The sequence below is a fragment of the Chlorocebus sabaeus genome, chromosome 16, assembly GCF_047675955.1.
Source record: "Chlorocebus sabaeus isolate Y175 chromosome 16, mChlSab1.0.hap1, whole genome shotgun sequence".
Taxonomy (NCBI): domain Eukaryota; kingdom Metazoa; phylum Chordata; class Mammalia; order Primates; family Cercopithecidae; genus Chlorocebus; species Chlorocebus sabaeus.
In genome coordinates, this window is record NC_132919.1 from 26,683,060 (window position 1) to 26,708,659 (window position 25,600).

General features: G+C 52.1%; 1 protein-coding gene across 3 annotated transcripts; it reads left to right on the top strand.

Moving 5' to 3' along the window:
- Nucleotides 1-664: 664 nt before the first annotated feature.
- SLC13A2 (solute carrier family 13 member 2) lies at nucleotides 665-25,600 on the top strand. 3 transcript variants are annotated; one of them, XM_008010784.3, is made up of 12 exons: nucleotides 665-1,638; nucleotides 17,071-17,199; nucleotides 18,166-18,449; nucleotides 18,557-18,762; nucleotides 19,266-19,461; nucleotides 19,574-19,696; nucleotides 21,413-21,631; nucleotides 21,856-21,944; nucleotides 22,230-22,351; nucleotides 23,506-23,667; nucleotides 24,306-24,443; nucleotides 24,955-25,600. In XM_008010784.3, the coding sequence occupies exons 1-12, from the start codon at nucleotides 1,537-1,539 to the stop codon at nucleotides 25,126-25,128; spliced, it is 1,944 nt and encodes a 647-aa protein (XP_008008975.2). In that variant the 5' UTR covers nucleotides 665-1,536; the 3' UTR covers nucleotides 25,129-25,600. The 3 variants fall into 3 exon arrangements, with proteins under 3 accessions (XP_008008975.2, XP_008008974.2, XP_037848544.2); XM_008010783.3 differs by having other exon boundaries at nucleotides 18,313-18,449; XM_037992616.2 differs by lacking the exons at nucleotides 665-1,638; nucleotides 17,071-17,199 and having other exon boundaries at nucleotides 18,210-18,227; nucleotides 18,313-18,449.

The following is a 25,600-nucleotide window of genomic DNA, read 5'->3' on the forward strand; positions in this document are numbered from 1 at the left end:
TCATCATACTGTGATAACCTCAGAAACATGCATTGACCTTCAACTGCGTGCAGTCAGGGTGAGGAGGGGTGAGGGTACCAAGAGACTGAGGGTCTGGCCAGAGATTAAGACCCATAGTTTCTTCCAAACTACAACCTGTTCTGTTCAACACACACACACACACACGCACGCACGCACGCACGCACGCACGCACGCACGCACATGCACACATCACCCTCCAGGCCTTCGTTCACTCTTCCCTCTCCTTGTGCTCCTTCCCCTATCACCTCGTGACAAATAAGACTGAGCTCTTAAGCCTTCACTTGGATGCCATCTCTTCCAGGAGCCCTTGCCTGGTGCCCTTCACCCAGAACTTCTACCCTGGTTTGGACCTCCCTCAGGGTACCCTTAATGCATGTGTGAATTCTGGCTGGCTCCATGTCCTCAGTTCCCCCATCTGTTAAATGGAATAGTAACACCTAACCCATGGTGTAGTTACCGAGTTGATGCAGTACAGTAACTGCCTTGTACTAAGTGCTGAGCAAATGTCAGTTTTTACCACCACCACCAGCAGCAGCAGCAGCAGCAGCAGGAGCAGCAGCAGCAGCAGCATTTTAATCTCTGTATCTTTAGCACTGAGCACAGGGCTGAATACATAATTGGTGCTAAATACTTGCTTGGTGGATGGATGGATGGATGGATGGATGGATGGATGGATGGATGGAATGAGAGATCTAGTATGTTCCAAAATAAGAAACAATCTTTGCTGGGGGGCGAGGGGACTAGGAAGAGCCTGAAAGAAACTAACCTTCATTGTACACCTGCCACGCATCAAAGCTCAACGTATATAAGTTGTCTAATTTGAGCCTCGCAATAGCAAGATATTACTGCAGAATGAGGAAGTGGCTATTCTGACAGGTTAAACCAGCAGATCAGTGTCACACAAGACATAGTCAGGACCAGGGACTTTGATGGTCCTCGATACCTGGAAGAAGGAGGAGGAGGACTTGCTCCAGGCCTTGGCTGCTGTCAATCTTAGACTGGAAGTTCCTAGGGCATCTCTGTGGGCAGGGCAGGGCCACCCCACCCAGGCTCTCACATAAAGTGCTCAGCTGAGAACCTGGCTTTGGAGAACAGAAGGAGAAAGGAAAGGCCGGGCCAAGGGAGGGGGCTTGGGGACTGCCTGTGGAGGGTGGCTGGGGGACCCTCCTTCCTTCTCCAGCTCCTTCAGTGCCACCCTCAGCAGCTTCCAAGAACAGAAGGAGTTAACGCTGGGCTTAACTTCTTGAAGGAACCTGAAGTTTTTTAATCCTTGTTCTTTCCTCCCTCCCTCTCCCTCTCCCTTCCTGATCTTTACTCCACCTGTGGGTCCCTCCTCCTTACTCTCACCTCCCTGACTCCAAAAACACTCTGATTGCCAGAGTGGGTCAATGGTTAACGCTCAGCTGGCTTTATATAAGCCTGCTCAGGCCACCTTCCTGCTGGGCTGCGTCTTTGGTCCTTCTGTTCCCCAACTCCTGGAGGTGGTGGCTGTGGCAGCCCTCACTGGTCCATACCATGGCCACCTGCTGGCAGGCCCTGTGGGCCTATCGTTCCTACCTGATCGTGTTCTTCCTGCCCATTCTCCTGCTGCCTCTGCCCATCCTCGTCCCCAGTAAGGTAAGGACTTGGTGTTCTGAGCACAAATAACTCCAGGGGGCAGGGGAGGGACTGTCTGGGCCGGGATCGGGCATCCTTAGGTTCCAGCATAACTTCTTCGCTGCCGCTGCCCTGGAAGTGAGGTTATCGCCCCCTGCTCCTCCTGAGGACTGAGGCTAGGAGGTCAAAAGGGGCTTTTGCTTGGCACCCAGTTGTAGGAGCCCAGTGTGAATTGCTTAGGTGGGTTTGCAGCCTACTGCCCTAGGAAACAGGAAACCAGTTCCATCAAGGAGATGCAGGAGGGGCAGATGGAGCTGATCTGCCTACTGTGTGCCCACCTAGCCCTGGACTGGGCTCCATGGGGGCTGAGACGGGATGGCTGTGGGGAGGGGAAGGCCGGGTGAGCAGCAGCACAGTGAAGAGGGATGGAAGGAGAATAGGAGAAAGCTGGCTGCAGGCAGTCTGCGTCTTTAAGAGCATAAACAGGAAGAGGAAGAGTTCACCTGTGTATTCAAGGGCTAAGTCTGCGGAGGAGGAGGGGTGGGAGTTGGAAGAGGGGACCCCTGCAGGTAGACAGCACAAAAACTGTGCCCCAGATGGAGGGGGAGCTGGGCACAACCAGGCGTCACTCCCTCCTCCTCCACCCCCCGAAGAAGTCATAACTTCATCTCTCATTAAATTGAGCCCCCAATGCCTGCCCTGTCCTAGGCACCCAGTAACCCTTTCTGCCATCTTAAGAGGTCAGGCCTGACTGTCCCATTTGACAGATGGGGAAGGTGAGGTGAAGTCACTTAGTCAAAGTCCCAGGGCAGATCTGAGTTTCATGGAACTTGTATATTATACACCTTTGGCCCCAGTCTGTAAGCAAAAGAACACAAAAGTATTCATCTGATATTAGCTTGGGGGTTTGGGAAGGGTCCAGGAGGAAGGCCTTGAAGTTCAATCTTCAGTCAGTCGGCCTCTGGCAAATCACACAGCTGGGAGGTTCAGAGTTGGGGGTGTGATCTGGTGCCAAAGCCTGTCTTCTCGCCACCCTGCTGCCTCCTGCCCCACCCCACACCCCTAGAACTGCCCATCGAGCCATTTTCTTCCTTTGTCATAGAGAAATTGAGTCAGACTTTTTTGTTCATGGTATCCCTAAGGGGTGAGAGACTGGGGGTGGTAGTGGCACAGCCCCTGGGCGCCTGATACCTGCTCAGTAACAAGGCCCAGCTGACCTTTGAGATGACCTTCATCTCAGGCCAAAGCTGGTGGCATCTCAGTGCTAGGGACCCATCAGATGGGTTTTCCGACAGTCTGGGGCAAGTGTGTTAACCCCAGGAGGGAAGTCAGACGGGGATTGGATTTCTTCCCAATTCCCTTCACCCTGGGGAAGCACAGCCCAGAAAGATTCAGTATCTTGCCCAGGTCACACAGGAAATCCTGAGCTGGTGCTAGAAGCCATGCCTCTTGGTGAGACCGGGATGTTAGGAGCCCCTGCCTTCTCTGTACCGTATCTGGCCCTGCTACCTGCCTCTGGCTCACAGATGCTGCCGGCCCCATCCTGACTCTGGTCCTGTCTAGGAGAGGCCAGCCCCTCTCAAGGACTTTGCTGCTGCCATTGTCCCCTCACTCTCCTACAAGATAAATATATTCCTCTCTGCCCGATCTCCCCCATCCACATAGGGAGGTGCTGTAATATCTCTCATCGTAAACAAACAAACAAGAGCTCTCTTTCAAGCCCACACTCCTTCCAGATAATGCCTCTTTCTCTGCTCTCTCTCATAACAGGAAACCTCAAGACACTGTCTATACCACAAGCACACTTTCTCTTTTGTCAGCTCCCATCTCCAAGACTCAGACCCCATCAACTTCCTTGTGACCAAACCCTGGGCCACTCTCACATTCCTCAATCCCTCAGCAGTGTTTGTCACAGCTGTCACCCTATCTTTGCCATGCTGTCTTCTCTTGGCTTTGGTGAAATCTTCTCCTGGTTCCTGCCCAGCCCTGCCCCTTTCCACTTTCCTGACCCTGAGGTTTCTTCTCCATCTGACTCTGAGGTTTTCCAGGGTCCCCACTTCCCCTAGCTGATCTTATGCCATCTCGTGCTTTAAAAAGCATCTCTAAGCTGATGAGTTTTCAATCTGTAACCCCAGCCCTAACTTCTAAACCTGTATTATCTAATGAACAGCAGCCATCTCCCTGATTGAATATTTTCTTTGTAAGCAGGATAAGCAGGACACACTTTTCCACGTCCAAATTAAAACGCTTCCTGCCCTTCTCCAGTTGGCTTAGGCATCAAGAAATGCTTCAACCATCTACCTTGCTGCAACAGCCAAAAACTCGAGGGCATTCTTGATTCTTCTCCTTCCCTCCTTTCCACGTGTAGCAGAAGGTCCTGCTCACTTGATACCCCAAAATACTCAGAATGGAGTCACTCCCCGTCCCTGGATCCACTGTCTCCCTGGTCATTTCCCATGTGTCCCACTCTGCTCAAAACCCTACATTGGCCAGTCACGGTGGCTCACACCTATAATCCCAGCGCTTCGTGAGGCTGAGGTGGGAGGATTGCTTGAGCCCAGGAGTTTGAGACCAGCCTGGGCAACAAAGTGAGACCCCACCTTAATTTGAAAAAACAAACAAACAAACAAAAAATCCTACACTGGCTTCCTGTCAAACTTAGGATAAAACCTCTTCAAGCGGCCAGGAGTCACCAAGGCTCGCCCTGGACACCTCAGGCTCCCTCCCCCTGTCTCCCACCTCTCATTCACTCTCACCCACCCTCACCAGCTTTTTTTCTGCTCCTCACATTGCTCTGGACTGTTCTCCCAGATGCCTCCTTCCCGTTTGTAGGTTTCAGTTTAAATCTGCCTCCTCAGAAAAGCCTTCTCTGATCAACCCCAGTCATTCTTGGGGAAAAGCCCTGTTCTTTCGTTTATAGGGTGTTTACTCTCTGAAATTATCTATCTGCTTATTTTTCACTTCTTCTCTAGCTTCCTGCACTAGAATGTCGGCTCCGTGAGGACAGGGACTTTGTCTTGTCCCATGCAGAATCCCCAGTGCCTGGCACAAAGTAGATGTTCAAAAAATACTTGTTTGGCTGGGCACAGTGGCTCATGCCTGTAATCCCAACACTTTGGGAGGCCAAGGCAGGTAGACTACTTGAAGGCAGGAGTTTGAGACCAGCCTGGCCAACATGATGAAACCTCATCTCTATAAAAAACACAAAAATTAGCCAAGCATGGTGGTGCATGCCTGTAGTCCCAGCTACTTGGGAGGCTGAGGCAGGAGAAACGCTTGAACCCGGGAGGAGGAGGTTGCAGTGGGCTGAGATCATGCCATTGCATTCCAGTCTGGGTGACAGAGCGAGACTCTATCTCAAAAAACAAATTTAAAAAAAAAAAAAATTTTTTTTCTTTTTGAGACTGAGTCGCACTCTGTCATCCAGGCTGGAGTGCAGTGGTGCGATCTCAGCTCACCATAAGCTCCGCCTCTCGAGTTCACGCCATTCTCCTGCCTCAGCCTCCCTAGTAGCTGGGACTACAGGCGCCCGCCACCATGCCCAGGTAATTTTTTTGTATTTTTAGTAGAGACGGGGTTTCACCATGTTAGCCAGGATGGTCTTGATCTCCTGACCTCATGATCTGCCTGCCTTGGCCTCCCAAAGTGCCGGGATTACAGGCGTGAGCCCCCATGCCCAGCCACCCCCAACTTTTTGAATGAAGAAAGGAAGGAATGTACACAAAATGGATCGTGTCCTGCATCCCTGTTGAATCTCTACTCTCTGTAATGAGTCCCCGAGCTTAGCCCCGTGACCCTGGCCTCCAAAGGGAGAAGAAGGAGCCCCAGCCTAGGCTCAAATTTGTGTCCATAATAATAATATGGACATTTGTTGAGTATATTTTATGTGCTCGGCATTTTGCCATGCACTTCAAAGCATTGTTAGATCATTTATTTCTTTCAAAAGCCTATGTGTTGGACCAGGCACGGTGGCTCATGCCTGTAATCCCAGCACTTTTGGAGGCAGGCACCCAAGGTGGGCAGATCACTTGAGGTCAGGAGTTCGAGACTAGCCTGGCCAATGTGGAGAAACCCCATCTCTGCTAAAAATACAAAAATCAGCTGGGCGTGGTGGCACATACCTGTAATCCCAGCTACTCAGGAGGCTGAGGCAGGAGAATCGCTTGAATCCAGGAGGCAGAGGTTGCAGTGAGCTGAGATCGTGCCACTGCCCTTCAGCCTGGGTGACAGAGCGAGACTCAGTCTCAAAAAAAAAAAAGCTTACATGTTACCATGAGGTTACTACTACTATCTGCATTTTACAGACATGTAAACTGAGGGCCAGTGTGGGGAAGCAATTTGCTTAAAGTCCCAGCTAGGAAAAAAGTTTGAACTGGAACCTGGTCTTGGAGTCTCTGCCTGAGGCTCCCTGGGAGATCGGTGGTGCTCCCACTGTGACCCACCTCCCAGGCCATCCTTTCTTATGTCCATCCAGCTGTCAGTCAATCCTCCCACCATACTTCAGTCCAGCATGTCTGTTGAGCTCTTGCTCTGTGTCAGGGGTTACCAAAAGGAATACAGATGTTCCATCCTCAAGTTGCTTATGGTCTATAGGAGGAGATAGGTGTTTACACCACACAGAGTTTCAGCCGGAAGGCTGCAGAGCTCAGAGAAGGGAGATTCTTCCAACTGAGTCAAGGGAGAATCTGAAGAAGGTGACATTTGAGTTGGGCCTTGAAGGTTGATGGGGTTTCAACAGTCAGAGGCATCAGCAGAACAGGTGAAGGGAAACACAGAAGGAAAGATGTAGGGGCCGGGAATAGTAGGGTGTGTTGGAGGGGTGGCAACAGAACCTTGAAATGCTAGCCATTCTCTGGTGGTCCCAGCAGATGGGGAACAGGAGGGCCTGGGGTCTTCCTGCTCTCCCAACCCTGCAGCCAGACATGGAAACCATACATCCATTCATTCGTTCATCCATCCATGCATCTTGTTAGTGAACACAGAACTCAGTACTGTGTGACCAATATTGTTTGGGTATGTTGGGAAGAGAAAGTGGGAGGAGTGGGGAGATAAACAAAAAGCAGAAACAATGCAGCAGGCTGTGACCACGGACTGGGGAGGGCTGCTCTAGATGGGGTCAGGGAAGGCCTCCTGAGGAGGGTGTTTCAACACTCTGGGAGGTCAAGGTGGGTGGATCACTTGAGTTCAGGAGTTCAAGACCAGCCTGGGCAACATGGCAAGACCCTGTCTCCTCACTAAAAAAATTAGCCAGGTGTGGTGGTGTGTGCCTGTGGTCCCACCTACTTGGGAGGCTGAGGCAGGAGGATCACTTGAGCCCAGGAGGTTGAGGCTGCAGTGAGCCATATGGTGCCACTGCACTCCAGCCTGGGCAACAGAGCAAGACTCCTGTCTCAAAAATAACTTCTCTAAAAAGTCAGCCAAGTGCAGCTCTGGGTAAAGAGCCATCCAGGCAGAATACGCAGCAAGTCCAAAGGCCTGTGGATTGGGTGAGCTTGGCAAGTTGAAGGGATTAAGCAAGTCCAGTGTGGTTCGGGGGCTCGAGTGAGGCCTTAAGAGGTCTTCCTGCTCTCCCTCCCTTAAAAGGCCTCACTAGATTGTTTAAGTCAAGTTTAGAGAAGAGGGTTGAGGTCAGCCAACGTCAGCCTACAAGACTAGAGGGAGGAGTAGGGATTTGTGCTGTGAGCGTTAAGGGGTGAATAACTTACGACTCAGGGGTCATTCAGCTAGTAAGTTAGAGTCAAAACGCAAACACCTCCCGGGACCCAAAGGCATCTGTAAAAACAGTCTTCTAGTGGCCAGGACAGAACTCAGCTGAAGTCAATATTGCATTTATTGTAAGGCCAGAAGGCAGAATTTCTTCATCTGAATCGCTGGCCCTTTTAGAATGCATAAACATTACATGTGTTTGAACTTTAAAATCTGTGTAATTAAGGCTGGGAGTGGTGGCTCACACCTGTAATTCTTGCACTTGCACTTCGGGAGCCCAGTGCAGGAGGGTCGCTCGAGTTCAGGAGTTCAAGACAAACTTGGGCAACATAGGGAGACTTGTCTCTACTAAAGATCAAAAAAGTTGGTTGGACGCGATGGCTCACGCCTGCAATCCCAGGACTTTGGGGGCCAAGGCAGGTGGATCACCTGAAGTCAGGAGTTCAAGACCAACCTGGCCAACATGATGAAACCCCATTTCTACTAAAAATACAAAATTAGCTGGGCGTGGTGGCACATGCCTGTAATTCCAGCTACTCGGGAGGCTGAGGCAAGAGAATTGCTTGAACCCAGGAGGCAGAGACTGCAGTAAGCCGAGATCACGCCACTGCACTCCAGCCTGGGCAGCAGAGAGAGATTCTGTCTCAAAAAGAAAAAAAAGATAAAAAACATTAGCTGGGCATGGTGGCGTGTGCCTGTAGTCCCTGTTACTTTGGAGAACCAAGGTGGGAGAATCACTTGAGCCAGGGAGGTTGAGGCTGCAGTGAGCAGTGATCATGCCACTGTACTCCAGCATGGGTGACAGAACAAGTCCTTGTCAAAAAAAAAAAAAACAAAAACCTGTGTAATTAAAATACTGTTAGTGCAAGCTGTTCCTGAACCTCAAAGGCAGGGACTTGGATGATTCACTTCGGGCATGAAAACGATACAAGGAATTTGGACCTCTGTTCTGGGCCCCACCTCTACCTTTTGAGACTTCTTGGCCCTCAGTTGAGATAGCAGAGTCCAGTGAACAAAACGTGGATTTTGGAGCCAAACAGGTGTGGGTTCAAATCCATTCAGCAGCATGTACTGCCATGTGACCTGACCGAGCCTCTTCAAACCCTGTCATCTCTAAGGGGTGTTGTGAAGATGAGCTGAGATAACACACATATATGTAGAGTGCCTGATACCCAGGGCTTGATAAACACATGTTCCCTTCGCCCTCTGCCTCTTGTCTGAATTCCTGGGCCCCTGGAAAACACAGACTGGTCTGGAGTCCTGTGTATATGCCTCACTTCTTCTCCATCGCTCTGTTCAAATGGGCTCTTGTGCTTAGGAGGGCCTTAGATGTTCCCACCTATAGAATAGGAAGGCATGTCTGGTCACCCACCAGATTGGTGAGCTGTGTGCCTAGGAATAGCCATACCTGCGACTGTGTGGAGATTGCTTTTCTAGCCTCTGGGATGCCGGGAAGTCGGTTTAGAAGAAGGACCCAGCCTCAAAGGCCACGGGGATTCCTGGGGTAGAGTCCCCAACTTGGATTTTGCCCAGATTACTAAATCGTGTCCCTATTTATCGGCACCTGCTAGGTGAAGGCCAGGAATGGGAAAGTAAGTCACCCTCTTCAACAGTAAAGTTTCCTGGATGTAATCCAGCAGCAAGGCTCAGGGTTGTCGCAAGGCTCAGATTCCTAGAGGAGCATGGGAATGCCATGTTCATTACGGCGCCGGCTTGCGTTTTGCTCTTTAGTGCATACAGGCAGGGCTGGCCCTGGCCCAGGCTGTGATACCAGGACTCTTCCCCCAACTTTTGTTTTCTCCAGCACTCAGAAATTCATTGTTCCTTTGGCCTCCTAAAACAGAAGCTGATGCAACAAAGTCATTCACATCAAGGTGTGCAAATCAATGAAGGACACCTGAATGAGAACAAGCGAAGGGTAGGAAGAGCCACCGCCATCACGTGCAGCCTGAGGCAGGCGTGGAGTGGGAAAGCTTTAGAATGGCCAAAAGGAAAGGCTTCCAGTGCACACTGCTGGGCACAGGGAAGCCATAGGCGGCTAACTAGAAGCAGCACCCCAGGTGACTGGTTAGGGGAGCATATTTGGCTTTCTGGGGTTGGTCCTGAGTTGGAAGTAGGAGTAAAGAGTTTGGGGCAAAAATCAGGGGCATTGGCAGTCATCGAGCAAATCCTGAGTGTTTAGGGCTTACTGCTGTAGAAGTTGTCTTTCGACTTCTCGGCTGGTATTACAGACGTTGTGAAACATATTTTTACATATGAACTGGCCATTGTCCCCTTGGTATATTCAGGCCTCAAAGGTATTAGGCATTTGGCATCTGCCTATTCTTCCTGGAAAAGACTTCCATCTCTCCACACTCTCTCATGTTTTGGTTTGTTTGTGAGATGGAGTCTCACTGTGTTGCCAGGCTGGCCTCAAATTCCTGGGCTCAAGCAATCCTCCTGCCTCAGCCTTCCAAGTAGCCACACACCACTGGACCCAGCACTTGTTCATATTTTAATAGCTGTATTTATTTATTCGTTTAGGTTTTAAAAATTAATAATAATCATCATTATTATTATTATTTTGAGACAGGGTCTCACTCTGTCACCCAGGCTGGAGTGCAATGGTGCAATCTCAGCTCACTGTAACCTCTGCCTCCCGGGTTCAGGTGGTTCCCCCACTTCAGCCTCCCAAGTAGCTGTGATTACAGGCACATGCCACCATGCCCAGCTAAGTTTTGTTTTTTGTTTTTGTTTTTGTTTTCAGTATTTTTAGTAGAGAGAGGGTTTTGCCATGTTGCCCAGGCTGGTCTTGAACTCCTGGGCTCAAGAAATCCTCCCGCCTCAGCCTCCCAAAGTGCTGGGATTACAGGTGTGAGCCACTGCGCTGGGATTACAGGTGTGAGCCACCACCGAAGAGGCTCGGTCAGGTCACATGGCAGTACATGCTGCTGAATGGATTTGAACCCACACCTGTTTGGCTCCAAACTCCATGTATTGAAATACAATACCTGTATTTCAATAAAATTGGTTTCCTTTGTAGTCTTACGTATTTTATTTAGTGCATTTAAAAATCTTATTCTATAAGACACTAGAATGCTTCATCAGGCTGCCAAGGGCATCCTGGTACCAAAAAAAAAAGTACAAACCCCTATATCAGAAATTTCCCTGGATGTATACAAACATTTGCACACACATTTTTTAACCACATGTGGTAGTATTTGTGTAATCTTTTATTAAACCACAAGTGTGACCATGCCACTCTCTCTCTGCTTAAAACTCTTTGAGACCTTCTCCCTTTTTCTCCCCTGTCTTCCAGACAAAGCCCTAGACCCTCTCAGGACAGGCAAGGCTCTTTCCAAGAATGCATCCTGATCTTTTATGTCTCATTCTGTTCTACATTTACTCCCTCACCCCAACCCCCTTTGCCCACTAACTGAACTCCTACTCACTCCTTAGTACCCGCTCAAGGTTCCCTCTCTGGAAGCCTTCCTCAGCCCAGACAAAGGGAGGCTCAGGGATGGGGCCCCTTCTCCTCTGAGCTCCATTCTTCTGGTCTCTGCTTTACAGGTGCTTGGCAGGCCGCCACCCAGTGCCTCGCCTTGCTCCTGAGACCCGGGAGTGCTCACTGCCAGCAGCATGCCCACTTGCTAGGGGCAGAGGGGCAGTGGGAGTGTCCCCCATGTGCCAGCCCGTCCCCACCCTTGGGTTAACCTTCAGTCACCAGAGAAATAAGGTGTGACACCTCTGAGACTGTGGGCACATGTGCTGCTGCCTGACAGAGGCCATGATGCCCACAGGTCCCACACCTGCCACACACCCTGGGTCCAGAGTCTGCCCTGGACTCCTTGGCACCTTCACTTCCATTTGTGCCTCATGTATCCTCTCTGGTTCTCCAGAAGCCCAGGAGCACGTTTCTCTCCAGCACCAACCCTGCTACGTGCTCACAGGCTACAATGCTTGAAAACTTATTCCTGGCCAGGCACGGTGGCTCACACCTAGAATCCCAGTGTCCTGGAAGGCGGAGGAGAGAGGATTGCTTGAGCCCAGGAGCTCAAGACCAGCCTGGGCAATACAGCGAGACTCTCATCTCTACAAAAAAAATTTTGTTTTAATTAGCTGGGTATGGTGGCACACGCCTGTAGTCCCAGATACTCAGAAGGCTGAGGCAGGAGGATCACTTGAGCCCAGGAGGTCGAGGATGCAGTGAGCTGTGATCACGTCACTGCACTCCAGTCTGGGCAACAGAGTGAGACCCTGTCTCTTAAAAAGAAAAAATTTTTGTTTAAAAACTGTATTCCTACATTTGTTAGGTCTCTTCATCCTTACAGTAACCCAGCTAGGTGGATGTTTCTCTTATCCCCATTTCCAGAGGAGGAAACTGCATAATGGAGATAAATGTGTTTATAGCGGTTAATGCTTGATGTTTCTTACCAGAAAAGCTAAGAGAGGTTAAGTAACTTGCCCAAGGACACACAGCAGTAAAGCAGGGCCTCAGCACTCAGCACCCTGTGCCCTGGACATGTGCTTTCCCACTAAAGAAGAAGCAAGCTGCCAGGCTTAGGGTTTGGAAGCCCCTCTGGGGGTCTCTCTCTTCAGCCTGCCCTTCAGTCCAGCCCACACAGGCACTCAGACCCCTGAGGGCCAGCGCTGGGCCTGACTGATGCCTCCACCCCTAGGGCCCATGTTCATTCACCCATTCATTCAGTGTCAACTCTGCTAAATAGATGCCAGGCACCCCGCGGGGGTGAGCAGAAACAGACTTGCACCCTGCTCCCTGAAGGGTAGAGTCTGACAACAAAGATTGATACTCATCATTTAGTCCCTAAAACTAAATGTTTAATTGCAGACTATGATGAGTGCTATGCAGAAGACGTACAGGGACTTGGAGTGTGAAAAATGGGAACTATATCCCCGCCTGGAAGCCAGCCTGAAAAATCAATATTTGAGCTGAGATCTCAAGAACCAGTAGATATCAACTAAGCAAAGTAGGGAGGGAAGAGAGGTCCAGAGAAAGGAAATTGTGGGCAGAGGCCCTGTGGCCAGAGGGAGGATGCAGTATTTGAGGAACCCACAGAGGGCTGGTATGGCCAGAGCAGAGAGAGTAAGAGGGAGAGTGTTAAGATATGAGGCACAGACCAACCCTGAACTTAGGTTCCTGAAAGCACTAGGAAGCCACCAAAGGGATGTGAGCTGTTTTGAGATGAGTGTGTGTGTGCTGAGGGAGGGGGAGTACAAATTAAACAGATTTGTGCTTTGAGATCACTCTGGCTGCAGCAAGGAGAAAGGATTTCAGGGTCAAGAGAGGAAGCTGGGAGATGAATAAGGAGGCTTTTGCAGAGGTCTTGCTGAAACTTGGACCAGGCTAGTGTTCCAGAGCTACAGAGAAATAAATGGGAGCACTCAAGGGGCAGAACCAGCAGGACTGGGTGCATGGCCCAGAGAGGGTATTTGTGGAATGAGTGGCTGATGAACAGGCAGGAGGCCAAGGGCCTGCCCGCAGTGGGCTTCTAATCACGGGGATTGACTGCTGGGTGGAGAAGAGTAAGGATCTGAACAGGGTGACTTCCTTGGGGGTGGGGATGACACCAGTGGGAAAGGAGGCTTTACAGACCAGGCCAGCACCTGCAAAAGAGCTACAAGCTAGATCACAGAGGAGAAAGAGGCTACGCCCCTGTCCTCAGGAGCCCATATACAGATCCTGAGAGGAGAGTAGCTGCTACCGTCAAGAAACAGAGCTAGGGAACAACCACCCTGCTGACCTGGGGAAGGAGGAGGCAAGGCCAGAGGCAGAAAGAAGAGCATTGCCACCAGAAGAAAACTCTTCCCTGCTAGTTTCTGAGCTCCAGGAGGGGCCACCAGGGACTGCAGTGCAAGCTATGCCTTGCATAACTCCATATGAGAATGGTGACCTGGACTTGTGCAGTGCAGCAGTCCTGGGGAGCAGCCAGTGGCCAGCGTGTAAACCAGCTGAGTCCCATGCCGTAGGCTGCCAGTTGAGCTTGGCTGTCCTAGGTTCCATAGAGCTGGGCTGCAAGGCAGAGAGCATTGAGTGAGCTGGAAAGATAAGGCTGATCCCCAAAGTCCCACTTCTAGAGCTGGGAACACTGACCTTGTAATTGGATATACTGTGTGCCTAAGAAGAAAAGACCCCTAGGGCTCTGCCTTCAGGGAGTGCCCAAGAGTACCTGACCCGGGGGGCCTCTCAGAACACTGACAACTCCTCAGTCTCAAACCCCAACCCTCCCTGAGTCTTGGTTCTGCCCTTTTCAGAAAATTACTTTGAAATGCACAGGCCAGGCACAGTGGCTCACACCTGTAATCCCAGCATCTTGGGAGACTGAGGTGGGAGGATCACTTAAAGCCAGCAGTTTGAGACCAGCCTGGGCAACAAAGCAAGACCCATCTCTACAAAAAATACAAAAAAAAAAAAAAAAAAGGAAATTAGCTGGGCATTGTGGCGCATGCCTGTAGTCCCAGCTATTTGGGAATCTAAGGCGGGAGAATTGCCTGTGCCCAGCAGTTGGAGGCTGCAGTGAGCTATGCTCACACCATGAACTCCAGTCTGGGCAACAGAGAGAAACCCTGTCTCTAAAAAAAATTTTTTTAATTAGAAAAAATAAGAAATAAAATGTACAAAATAAAAGGCGTGGGATCACAAATAAACCAATTATTTTGAAATACAGGTATCAAAATATGGAAAAATAAATTGCAGCCCAGAAATAGATGTGTTTCCTTGCTGGTACATTAGGTAAGATCTAAAGTTGGTATAATAATTACCAAAATTTCCAAATAAGGATGGAGGTAAACAGAATGTCGAAATATATTCTGAGATAACTGTGACAACTTATCTGGATCAGTGTCTAATAGCTGATAGTCACAATCAAGTATCTGTGACCAAGTCACCAATAATACCATTAATAGCACTATGATTTTATGTTCACAACCTTAGTTTGATGTTAGTGAATAGATAAAATAGTTTTCCCATTTAACTTCACGGATCCTTGGAATTCCATGCCCCAGTTAAGAATCTCATGATGCAGGAAGAACAAGTCAGCAAATTGTGCTCCAGCTTGACAGGCTGCCCAGAAGTCGGGACAGGGACGCAGGGCCAAAGCCACCGGGGTTAACAAAAGCTTCTGGATGGAACTTTGGAACAGGTCTTGTGTTTTGATCCAGAGATAGAGAGGGACCCATCACAGACACAGGCATACAGGGGAGGGAGCCATGTATCACACACACTGGAGCACATGGAGGTGTGTCTGACTTTTTTTTTTTTTTTTTTTTTTTTAATACAAGGTCTCACTCCGGTTGCCCAGACTGGAGTAGTGCAGTGACATGATCTTAGGTCACTCCAGCCTCAACCTCCTGGGTTCAGGTGATTTTGCCACCTCAGCCTCCCAAGTAGCCGGGACTACAGGTGCTCACCACCTCACCCAGCTAATTCTTTGTATTTTTAGTAGAGACTGGTTTTTGCCATGTTGCCCAGGCTGGTCTCGAACTCCTTTACTCAAGTTGATCTGCCCGCCACGGCCTCCCAAAGTGCTGGGATTACAGGCGTGAGCCACCATGCCCAACCTGGTCTGATTATTAACAACTCCCTTTGGAGTATGGAAACGGGGTCTCAAAGTGACATGACTTAACAGAGCCCAGCCACAGGAAGTGGCAGGCCCTGGGGAAGATAGCTCTGGATTCAGAGCCCCAGCTGCTTCTCCCTACACTCCACTGGTCACAGGGAGCCTGAGGCTGAGGACACCCTCAAATGCAAGTGATCATGCTCAGGGTAACAGGTGAAAGCTGGGGCCCGGGAAGCAGATAGCCTGGCTTCTCCACTTACTATATATGTGACTTTGAGGCATTTTTGAACTCTATTCACTCCTTTCTTTTTTCAACTGTGAAATGGGAACAACAGTTATTACCTCTGAGAGCAACTAAATGCAACTTGTAAAAGTGTTTGAAGCACATAGAATATGATGCCTGGCACACAGTCACCCTCCAATACTTGTACAGAAACTTCTTCCTGAATCAGCAGAGTGAGTGCCATCCCAGCCCCGCCCCTTGTCTCTGGCCAGAGAGTTCTGGGTGGACAGGGTGGAGGACACCAGGGTCCAGGAGGGCTGGCCTGCCCTTAGTCCAGGAGGAGGGTAACTGGCCATTCAGCCATTGCGGGTGAGGAAACACTGGCACCAGCAGAATCCTGTGGGGGGAGGTGGGGGCTGGGCTTCTCTGGTTGAGGGTCAAAATGGCCCCACTCCTGGGGCTGATGAGTTTATGGCCAGGATGAAGAGGGATAGCAGAGGTTTGGTGGAAAGAGAGCTTGGCTTCCAACAGATTTGGTGGGGCTATGTGCAGCTGGGCAGCTGGGCACTGCACAATTGTTGGGGCAACATTCACATAGACTAAAAGGGGAGTGCTCTTAGGTAGCGCTTGAAGGTTACCCAATCCCAATCCCTTATCTGAGTTCTATCCAGGCTCTGCCGCTTTTTGTGATAGTTCTGTGACCTTGAGCAAGCCATTTACCCTCTGAGCTCATCCATAAGGTGGGACCACCACACCCACCTTAATGGCTGTTATGTTTTCATGTAAGCACAAAAATGACAATACTAAGTTCCTAAGAATTGCTGAATAGCAGCTGCCTCCTCCCCCAGGCCACCACCTACTCCCACCTCAGGGACCCTTCCCAAGCTTTAGGGTACTAAGAGTGTGAGCCTAGCCTGTATGAGGTGGAGAGGACAAGGACGGGGCAATTGGACAAGGACGGGGCAATTGGGATGGGTAAGGGAGGAGGGGCCCCCCAGCCCCACTGTCCAACAAACCCCAGCATGTGGCCTCTTCCTTTGGCAAACAAAGAGTGGGCAGGTGCCCGGCCCCTGGAGAGGGGATACGGGTGCCCTCTCCTGGCTAATGATTCCCCAGCCCTGGGAGAGGCTCTATAAGGAGGGTGAGCCTCCATTCCTGCCCCAGGTCCCCTTCCAGGCCTGAGGTCAGGCTTCTCTAGACTTAGAGGTTTCATGTAGGAAAGGGGGACTTCTGGTACCCAAAGACCCACGAGACTCAGTGTTGCCCCACAATTCCCTGCACAACACAAGCATCTTGGAAACTTTACATAGCCTATAAATGTAAATTGCTCCTCTGGAGTTGTGTAATGCAGCAGACAGACCAGGATTGCTAGAAAAGAGACTCTCCACCATTCCCAAAACTCTCCAGTGATTCATTCATTCAGACAAGATTTGCTCCAAAACCTGCTGGGTCCTGAGCTCCAAGGATCCAGATGCCACAAAACCGACTCTGTCTGATGGAGAGCTCACTCCTAGCAGAGGGAACAAACGCTAAATGTCCAACAAACAAACATACTCTTGCTGCTTGTGATAAGAGCCAGGGAAAGCCAGGGTGCCAGGCAAAGGTCCACGTTCCCCAGGTCCCGCTCCTTCTTCTGGCAGCCCCCATCTCATCTTGGGATCCTCAACTGGGTCCCCTGCAATCCCTTTGGTCTGGATGAGGACTGGTAACCAACTCCAGACTTTCTGAAGTGGCTGGCTTATAATGTCTGGGCTCCCCAAGGTCAAAGACAAGGTGATATTGAGTGCTTTGCGTTGTTTTTTATTTACATTTTGAAATGAGACCTTGGGCTTGGGAATCGATGGCTATGGGTGTCACAGGCTCTCCCAAGGCAGTTACAAATGGCCTGGTTTGTCTGAGGGACAGGAGGTAGCATGGCTCTGGGACACAGGCCCTCTGACAGCTCTGCTGCTTCCCTCCCACCTGCAGGAGGCCTACTGTGCGTATGCCATCATTCTCATGGCGCTCTTCTGGTGCACGGAAGCCCTGCCCCTGGCTGTCACCGCCCTCTTCCCCATCATCCTGTTCCCTATGATGGGCATCGTGGATGCCTCTGAGGTGAGCCCCCATCCATAGGAGAAAGCGTCTGGGCAATGCGGGAGGCCAGGGGGTGGGTTCCCTCAGACCTTGTTGACTAAGGAAGCCTCATCATAGGCAGGGCACATGGATTAGGGGTTCCTGCGTCTGCATGAGGAGGAAATCAGCTAGAAGGCTGCAGGCTGGGGTGGGGAGGGGTGCAGAATTAGTGCTGAGAGTTCATTCAAAGTGGGAGTGATGAGCCAGCCTTAGATGGGAGGTGGAAGGCCTGGTGACACAGAAAAGGGGCCTTGAAGGCCAGCTAACACACTCATATACTTCTAGTTCAGTGGCTCTTGAACTTGAACAGCGTTGGGGTCACCTGGAGGGCTGGTTAAAACACAAATGGCTGGGTCCAGAGTTTCTGATTCAGTAGATGTGGGGTAGGGCCTAAGCATTTTATTTCTAACGAGTTCCCGTAGATGGTGATGATGCTGGCCCAGCGACCATACTTTGAGAACCACTGTCTAGTTTTGAGAAACAGCACTAAAATATCTATCTCCCAGTCCACGGCTTGAAACATGAATGGAATCACAGTAGATTATCTCCCAATTAATTATTCCCGAGGGGAGATAAAGTGAGTTTGGCAAGAAGAGGGGAACCTGGTTGATATTAAATGGTAGATAATCCAGGCCGGGCGTGGTGGCTCATGCTTGTAATCCTAGCACTTTAGGGGGCCAAGGCAGGTGGACCACTTGAGCTCACGAGTTCGAGACCAGCCTGGCCAACAAGGTAAAACCTCATCTCTACAAAAAATACAAAAATTAGTCGCGCATGGTGGTGCATGCCTGTAGTCCCAGCTACTTAGGAGGCTGAGGTGGGAGGATGGTTTGAGCCAAGGAGGTGGAGATTGCAGTGAGCTGTGATTGTGCCGCTGCACCTCCAGCCTGGGCAACAGAGCTAGACCCTGTCTCCAAAAAGTTAAATTTAATTTTTTTTAAATGGCAGATTATTCAGAGACCATTTCCATCCAGTTTCAAAAGCCCAGGGGAATGGCAGTCTGTGGGAATGTCAGTGACTGAATCCCATAAGCTCGGGGGCACCGTGGGAGACTCCAGGGTCTTCCCCCCGCTCAGCCATGTCTCTGCCTGCCAGGTTGCCATCGAGTATCTTAAGGACTCCAACATCCTCTTCATCGGGGGGCTGCTGGTGGCCATCGCAGTGGAACACTGGAACCTGCACAAACGCATCGCCCTCCGGGTCCTCCTCATCGTTGGGGTGCGGCCTGCCCTGTGAGTTCCTGCAAACCAGCATGGGAGAACCTGATAAGGAGATGTTCTGGGCACCCAGTTCCTGAAGGGAAGCTGCAACAGCAGTGTGTCTGTCTGCCCGTCCCTAGGCTAATGCTGGGCTTCATGCTGGTCACGGCCTTCCTGTCCATGTGGATCAGCAACACGGCCACCTCGGCCATGATGGTGCCCATCGCACATGCCGTCCTGGACCAGCTGCACAGCTCACAAGCCAGCAGTAACCTCGAGGAGGGCAGCAACAACCCGACCTTCGAGCTCCAGGAACCAAGTCCCCAGAAGGAGGCAACCAAACCTGGTGAGAAAAATGAGGCTAGACCCCGCCCCAACTCCTTGGTTCTTGGAGAGAGTCTGAGGGTCTGTCCGTTTCGAGGGCTGGTCATCTTGGAGCCTTTGGGGAGAGAAGAAAGAGATGCAAGAAGGACAGTGACCAATTTGTTTTTCCTTTTTTTAAAATGGCAAGTTCCCTGTGTTGGGAATCCCCTCAACCCTGGGCAAGCCAAGATGCTTGGTCACCATAGCAAGAAGAGAACGGGAGTCTAGCTGGACAGTCCAAGGTCTAGGATCCATTCTTCCTGTGCGGTTTGGGTAATCAAAGATCAGAGAGATTCTGAGGCCGCTCCCAGCCTGAGACTCTGGGGATTGCTGGGCCGCTCAGGCCTGCAGACATCCTCTGTCCTCCTTCCAGCCCTGGTCTGGGCTGTTCACAGACAAGGTGCCTTTGAGGCCCTCGCAGCCCTGGCCACATTCCCCAGAGCTGGCCCCGTACCTGCCCCCACCTGGGCTCTCCCCTGTTCCCAGATAATGGGCAGGCCCTCCCTGTCACATCTGCTCCTTCGGAGGGGAGGGCACATCTCAGCCAGGAGCATCTCCGCCAGGAGCATCTCCGCCTCACCCAGTGCATGAGCCTGTGTGTGTGCTACTCCGCCAGCATCGGGGGCATCGCCACGCTGACCGGCACCGCACCCAACCTGGTGCTGCAAGGCCAGATCAACTCGTGAGTGATAAGGGATGGGCCACCTTGGGGGATCTGCACACTCACTGGGAGGTGAATGGGGCTGGGCAGTTCTCGGGGCAATGTCATACGGCAGCCCATGTTCCTCCTTCAGGCTCTTCCCCCAAAACAGCAACGTGGTGAACTTCGCCTCCTGGTTCAGCTTCGCCTTCCCCACCATGGTCATCTTGCTGCTGCTGGCCTGGCTGTGGCTACAGATCCTCTTCCTGGGCTTCAAGTAAGTGGTAAAGTCGGTAAGAGAAGCCCAGGTCCCTGCCCTCAGCCCTGGGAGCTTCCAGTTGGGTCCGGATGTGGAAAATGATATTATCACTATCCCAGTGAGAAGGCTTCTCCCTGCCAAGTCCCCTCTGTGCACTTGGACCCCCATTTGAGGAAATTACTGGGTAGAGAGTATTATCCCATTTCACAGACACGCAAGCTGAGGCTTCAGGAGTGGTTTGCAACTAGATTGTCAGTGCTGGGACTGCAAGCCAGTCACTTGATGCCCCTTCCCATAATGCTCCACTGTCCTTTGATAGGTGCTTAAGGAGCACACACTGAGCATGGTTAGTTACAAAAGCACCTGCTGTGTTCCTACTGTATACTGGGTCATGTGTAAGGCACTGAGAATACTAGAAGGCACTAGGCACAGTCCCTGTCCTTGTAGCCCATCAGGTGGATGATGATATGGTGGGGGCCATGACAGAGGGAAGCCCAGATGCTGCAGGAGCACAGAGAACACAGTGCCTAGTTCAGCGCAGGTGAGTGAAGATTCCAGAACACCATGGAGGAGATCATGCCTGGGCTGAATCTTGAAGGACTAGAAGTCAACCAGGTAGAGAATGGGTGAAGACATTCCAGGCAGCAGGAGCAGTTTGCACAAAGCACAGAGGCAAGAATGGACATGATGTGCTTGAGGGAACTCTAGTTCTGCAGGACTAAAACACAAACAGCAAAAAGGAGCATCAGGTCATGAAGCTGGAGAAGTAGGCAGGGGAAGGTTCTAGAAGCTCTTGTGTGCCACCCAAGCGTTTGGATCTTGTCCTTGAAGCCAAGAGTAATAAATAGATTTCATTCCTACTTCCACCAGGTTCCTGGTAGTCACTGTTTGGAACTCTGAGTTGGAAAATCATGGGAGACCCTGCTAAGGCTCAGTTAGTATCAAGTCTGTGATTGATTAGTGATGTCTGCCATGAGTATGGGATAGGAGTGATGGTAAGAGTGTTACCGTGGTATTAATTATAATTTGCCCTTCCTGCCCAGGCAGTGGAGAGCCCTTGAAAGTTTTTAAGCATTGCTCCTGCACTTTGGAAAAATCACTTGGGCAAATATAAGGAAGCTGGATTAAAGTTGGGGGCTGGTACAAGGCAAGGTGGTAGCAGAAGAGGTCAGCACAGTACCAGACACCATGGGGGAGTCAAAGATGTGTGAAGCGTGACCAGCAGGGAGGTTGAGATTTACCCAAGTGGAAAGTTGAATGTCAACACAAGTTAAGTCAGCAGCAGAAGGAAGTGGACTGCAGCCTATTGTGCCTCTGAGGACAAGGCAAGTGGGACTCAGGCTGGCAGGGGATACCCAGAGCAGGCAAAGGAGGGAAGGGAGGAGTTCCCAAAGGCTGTTGGAGGAGGAGAGCTGTGAGCCAGGGCTGGAAGAAGTCCCAGGGTTTGAGCTGCTCGGTCTTTCTCACCCTGGGCAAGGGAGGGTTCAGCACCATAGAATCCCTGGAAGAAAAGGGGCTCAAAGGAGCAGGGCCAAGCATGGGGAATAAGCAAGAACTATGACCCCTAAAAGTCTTCTGCTCTTCCTCCAGAACCTCAGGTGGAGCCGGGGCCTGAGTGTAGTGACCCTGAGATGCCCTCTCTGGGCCTCAGCCTTTAGATCATAGGCACTCAGAGCCCCTTGCTCCCTGCCTGGAGCAGGCCCCCCACAAACTGCCCCGTCCCTCTGCCTGCAGCTTCCGGAAGAACTTTGGCACTGGGGAGAAAATGCAGGAGCAACACCAAGCAGCCTACGGCGTCATCCAGACCGAGCACAGGCTGCTGGGCCCCATGACCTTTGCAGAAAAGGCCATCAGTGTCCTGTTCGTCATTCTGGTGCTACTCTGGTTCACCCGGGAGCCGGGGTTTTTTCTTGGCTGGGGCAACCTCGCTTTTCCCAATGCCACGGGGGAGAGGTGAGAGTTGCAGGGGATGGGAGGAGGACACATCTGGGACTTACATGCTTAGGGAGGAGGAAAGGGTATAGGGCCCCTATTGCAGAACAGGAGGTAACACTCGGTGGGGGATGAAGTTTCCCCAGGCTTGTCTATGGGAGGGGCTCCTCTCCACCACCCTCCACCTTGTGGCCCTGAACAACCCCAGGCTGCTAACCCAGCCTTCCCTGTCCCCCCACCAACAGCATGGTGTCCGATGGGACAGTGGCCATCTTTATCGGCATAATTATGTTCATCATACCCTCCAAGTTCCCAGGGCTGACCCAGGACCCAGGTAAGCACCTGGACTGGGGCAGGGAAGGGTCTCCAGGCAGCCCCTGCCTTCAAGTATGTAATGTACCTTCCACCACACTTGGCAGGAGTAGGCAAAGCCCAGAAAGGCTGGAACGACTTGCCAAGGGCACAGAGACTCAGGGACAAAGATGAGATGTTGCAGAACTGAGAGTCCCCTCCTACATGCATTAAGCTCCAAAAGGGACCCACACAGGGAGCCCCCAAATGGAGAGGGGAAAGGCCTGTTTGTTCTTTGGTGACCCATCCTTCTCTGCTTGGGGAGTAGAAAACCCAGGGAAGCTGAAGGCCCCTCTTGGCCTCCTCGATTGGAAGACAGTGAACCAGAAGATGCCGTGGAATATCGTGTTATTGCTGGGTGGTGGCTATGCCCTGGCCAAGGGCAGTGAGGTGAGAGGCCCCCAGCCCCCTCCTTAGCTTGTGTGAGGGAGACTGTGGCAGGAAGAGAGGGGGCCCTGCTTCTGTCCCACAGAGGGGAGACCTGGTTCCCATGTAGGAGCCTCTCGGGTGGGCAGAGCCTTTGCAGCAGCTGGGGAGACCTAGAGCCCCCATGTGGGAGGAAGAAACACAAGCCCTAGGGACCTCTCCTTAGTTCAGTTCTCAAAGTCCAAGGGAAGGCAGGATTCTCTGGTGGGGCGGGGCCTGTTCTCAGAGACAAATGCCATCCCTGCCAGACAGAGCACGCCGCTTGCCCCCTGCCAGACAGAGCATGCAATAGCTTCTGCACTGAAGTAACTGGGGTTTATGTTGATGCGGTCTGCCCACTGCAGCCACCAGGGGGCACCATGATCACACCCACCCAGGCTCTGGGGACCAGAACATCTTTCCCCAGAGCCTCCATCCAAAAGAGGGAAATCCCTGACACGGCATCCCTGGGCCTCAGTGTTCTGGCTCAAACAGGAGGCAGCTGCCCAGGTCAGGGATTGGTGCAGGGTACTCCTGGGTCTGTGGCATGTTCACCCACTGACTGTGCCCAGTGCTGTGCTAGGCACTGGCCCCACTGAGCAAGGTTAAGTCCCAGCTTACAGCCTGGCATTCCAGACGTGGCAAGGCAAGACCTCGGAGCTCTTCTGACCCTGTGGACTGTCCCTATCCTCCCATTAGCCTCTTCCAGCCTCTATCAGGGTCCTCCCCCAACTTTCCCTCCCTGCGAGGAGCAAGGTCCTCTCTGCCCCAAGCCACTGGACTGGAAAGGGCAGGAAGAGGGCTAAGGTTGTCAAGGGACCTCCTGAGAGAGATCAGAAAGGCAAGACTAAGTGCGGTCAAAGATTTTTGCTCCCACCAAGCTCCAAGTTTCCCAAGAAGGCCCTTTGGCCCCCTTTCCTAATTTCTCATCTGCCCCTTCTTCCCACACCCAGCTGTTCTTCAAGAGCAGGGAAGGGCGCCCCTTGGTCTTAGCTGGATCCTAACATCCCTTTAGAGCTGTCTTTGACTCTGAATACCAGGGAGGTGTGAGCAGGAGCAGGAGCCTCATAGAGCCTCAGCAGAGGACTTGGGGGCCCAGGCAGCCTTGCCTCTCACACACCATCCTCCTCTGCCCACAGCGATCGGGCCTGTCAGAGTGGCTGGGAAACAAGCTGACCCCACTGCAGAGTGTGCCACCTCCAGCCATTGTGGTCATCCTCTCCCTCCTGGTGGCCACCTTCACTGAGTGCACTAGCAACGTGGCCACTACTACGATCTTCCTGCCCATCCTAGCCTCCATGGTGAGCTGGCCCTCAGAAACACCTCCTCCAGGTAGTCCTCCTGCCTGCCCCACCGGGGCTTCTGCCTGCTGGGCAGAGTATCCTGTCTTTGCACCTCCTCTTTTCCTTTTCCTGAAGAGGACCCCTGAGTTTCCATCCTTCTCCAGGCTCTTGAGCCACCTTGGGCCCCAAGGCACTTTGGCCCCTGACTCACCCCGTCCCTCGTGACGTCACCTCTGGAGTATCCTGATGGGGATCCTCGTGGCCTCACCCAAGTCCCCACCCCAGTCCCTGTTCTGATCATTCCTGAGGTGACGGGGTGAAATTGCTCCCCGAAGCGTCCCAAGCCCCTTCCTCCCCAGACGTGTTCCTACAGCCTTTGATGACACCCCCGGAGCCCCTTTGAGATCTGTTTTATGGGCCCCTCCCCTCACCACACCCCACAAGGCAGGGCAGCACACTCATTCCCTCCAGAGAGGTCAAGAGGCCCTTCCCAGGTCACCCAGTGCCTTCTGGGAGAAGTGGTGGGCTCATGACCAGAGAGTGTACTGGGGTGCAGGGGTTGTCCCCCAGAGAAGCAAGAGAATTGGTTGGGGGCCATGCCTCTCCCTCCAGGATGGGGACCAAGGTCAGCTCTGCCCCACTGCCTCCCACTCCAGGCCCAGGCCATCTGCCTCCACCCTCTCTACGTCATGCTCCCCTGCACTCTGGCCTCCTCCCTGGCCTTCATGCTGCCTGTGGCCACCCCACCCAATGCCATCGTCTTCTCTTTCGGGGGAATCAAAGTGTTGGATATGGTGAGTGGCAGGGAGGCCTGAATGCCTCATCCCTCCTTCCTGCTCTGACTTTCCATCTTAGTGAATCACAAAGCAGCTTAAAGCCACTGAGAGTCTCAGAGTTGAGCGGGCCCTCATCTGGGATGAAGGTGCAGTGGGGGAGGTTGGGACATGACCTCTCAGTGGTGGCATCTTCAGGCCCTGCCAGCCCCAGGCTATGTGAGAGGGAGGGAAGCGGGTGGGGAATATGGGGAAGGCTCCAAGATGCCAGGCACCCACACTCAGGGAGATGAGCTCAGAGAGAACAAGCCCAGGGCCCTGGAAGCTCAGGAGGAGTGCCCCTTTTCCCTGTTAGCACTGGGAGTAAAGGAAGGGGCAAAGGCATTGGCTATGCTACAGGTTGGACAAAAGGGAGAACTTCCCAGAGAGAATTTTGCTGGTGGGAGGGCTCCTGTGCACCCCCAAATACCTGGGGACTTGGGGGCAGTCCGGCCCAGCCCCTGCTTAGCCAAATGGACTTTCCTCACACCAGGCCCGGGCGGGATTCGTGCTCAACATCATTGGAGTCCTGGTCATCACACTGGCCATCAACAGCTGGAGCATCACCATCTTCAGCCTGCACTCCTTCCCCTCCTGGGCTCAGTCCAACAACACCACAGCCCAGTGCCTGCCCAGCCCGGCCAACACCACCATGCCAAGCCCCTAGGCTGCGGCGCAGCCCATCGGCCATGCCCAGGAAGACCTACCCCGTTCCCACTCCTCTGAGCCGGGAGGGGACACCCCAAGCTCCCAGCTCCAGGCCAATGGCTGAGAGAAAGGCACATGTGTGCCTTTCTTTTGTGTGTCTGTAAGGAAGGTGTGTATGCTCAATTTCCTATGTGCCAGAAGAAAAGGTGTGTGCGTGCGCGTGTGTGTGTGTGTGTGTGCGCGCGCGTATGGGTGCGCCTGCATGGATGGGAGGGGTGTGTGATGTGAGGCTATCTGAGGGGGGCTGTGTGCAATGCACATGATCCTAGGTGTGTATGCTGGATAATGCACGTGTGTGTTCACAGACAATACAATGTGTCCTCTCTGGTGCCCCAGGTCTTGGTCTCCCCAGTTTAGTGACCAGACTTATTTGCACTGTATTTATTGGAACTCAGGCTTGGGTGGCCTGGGAGGAGGGCCTGCCAGCAGCT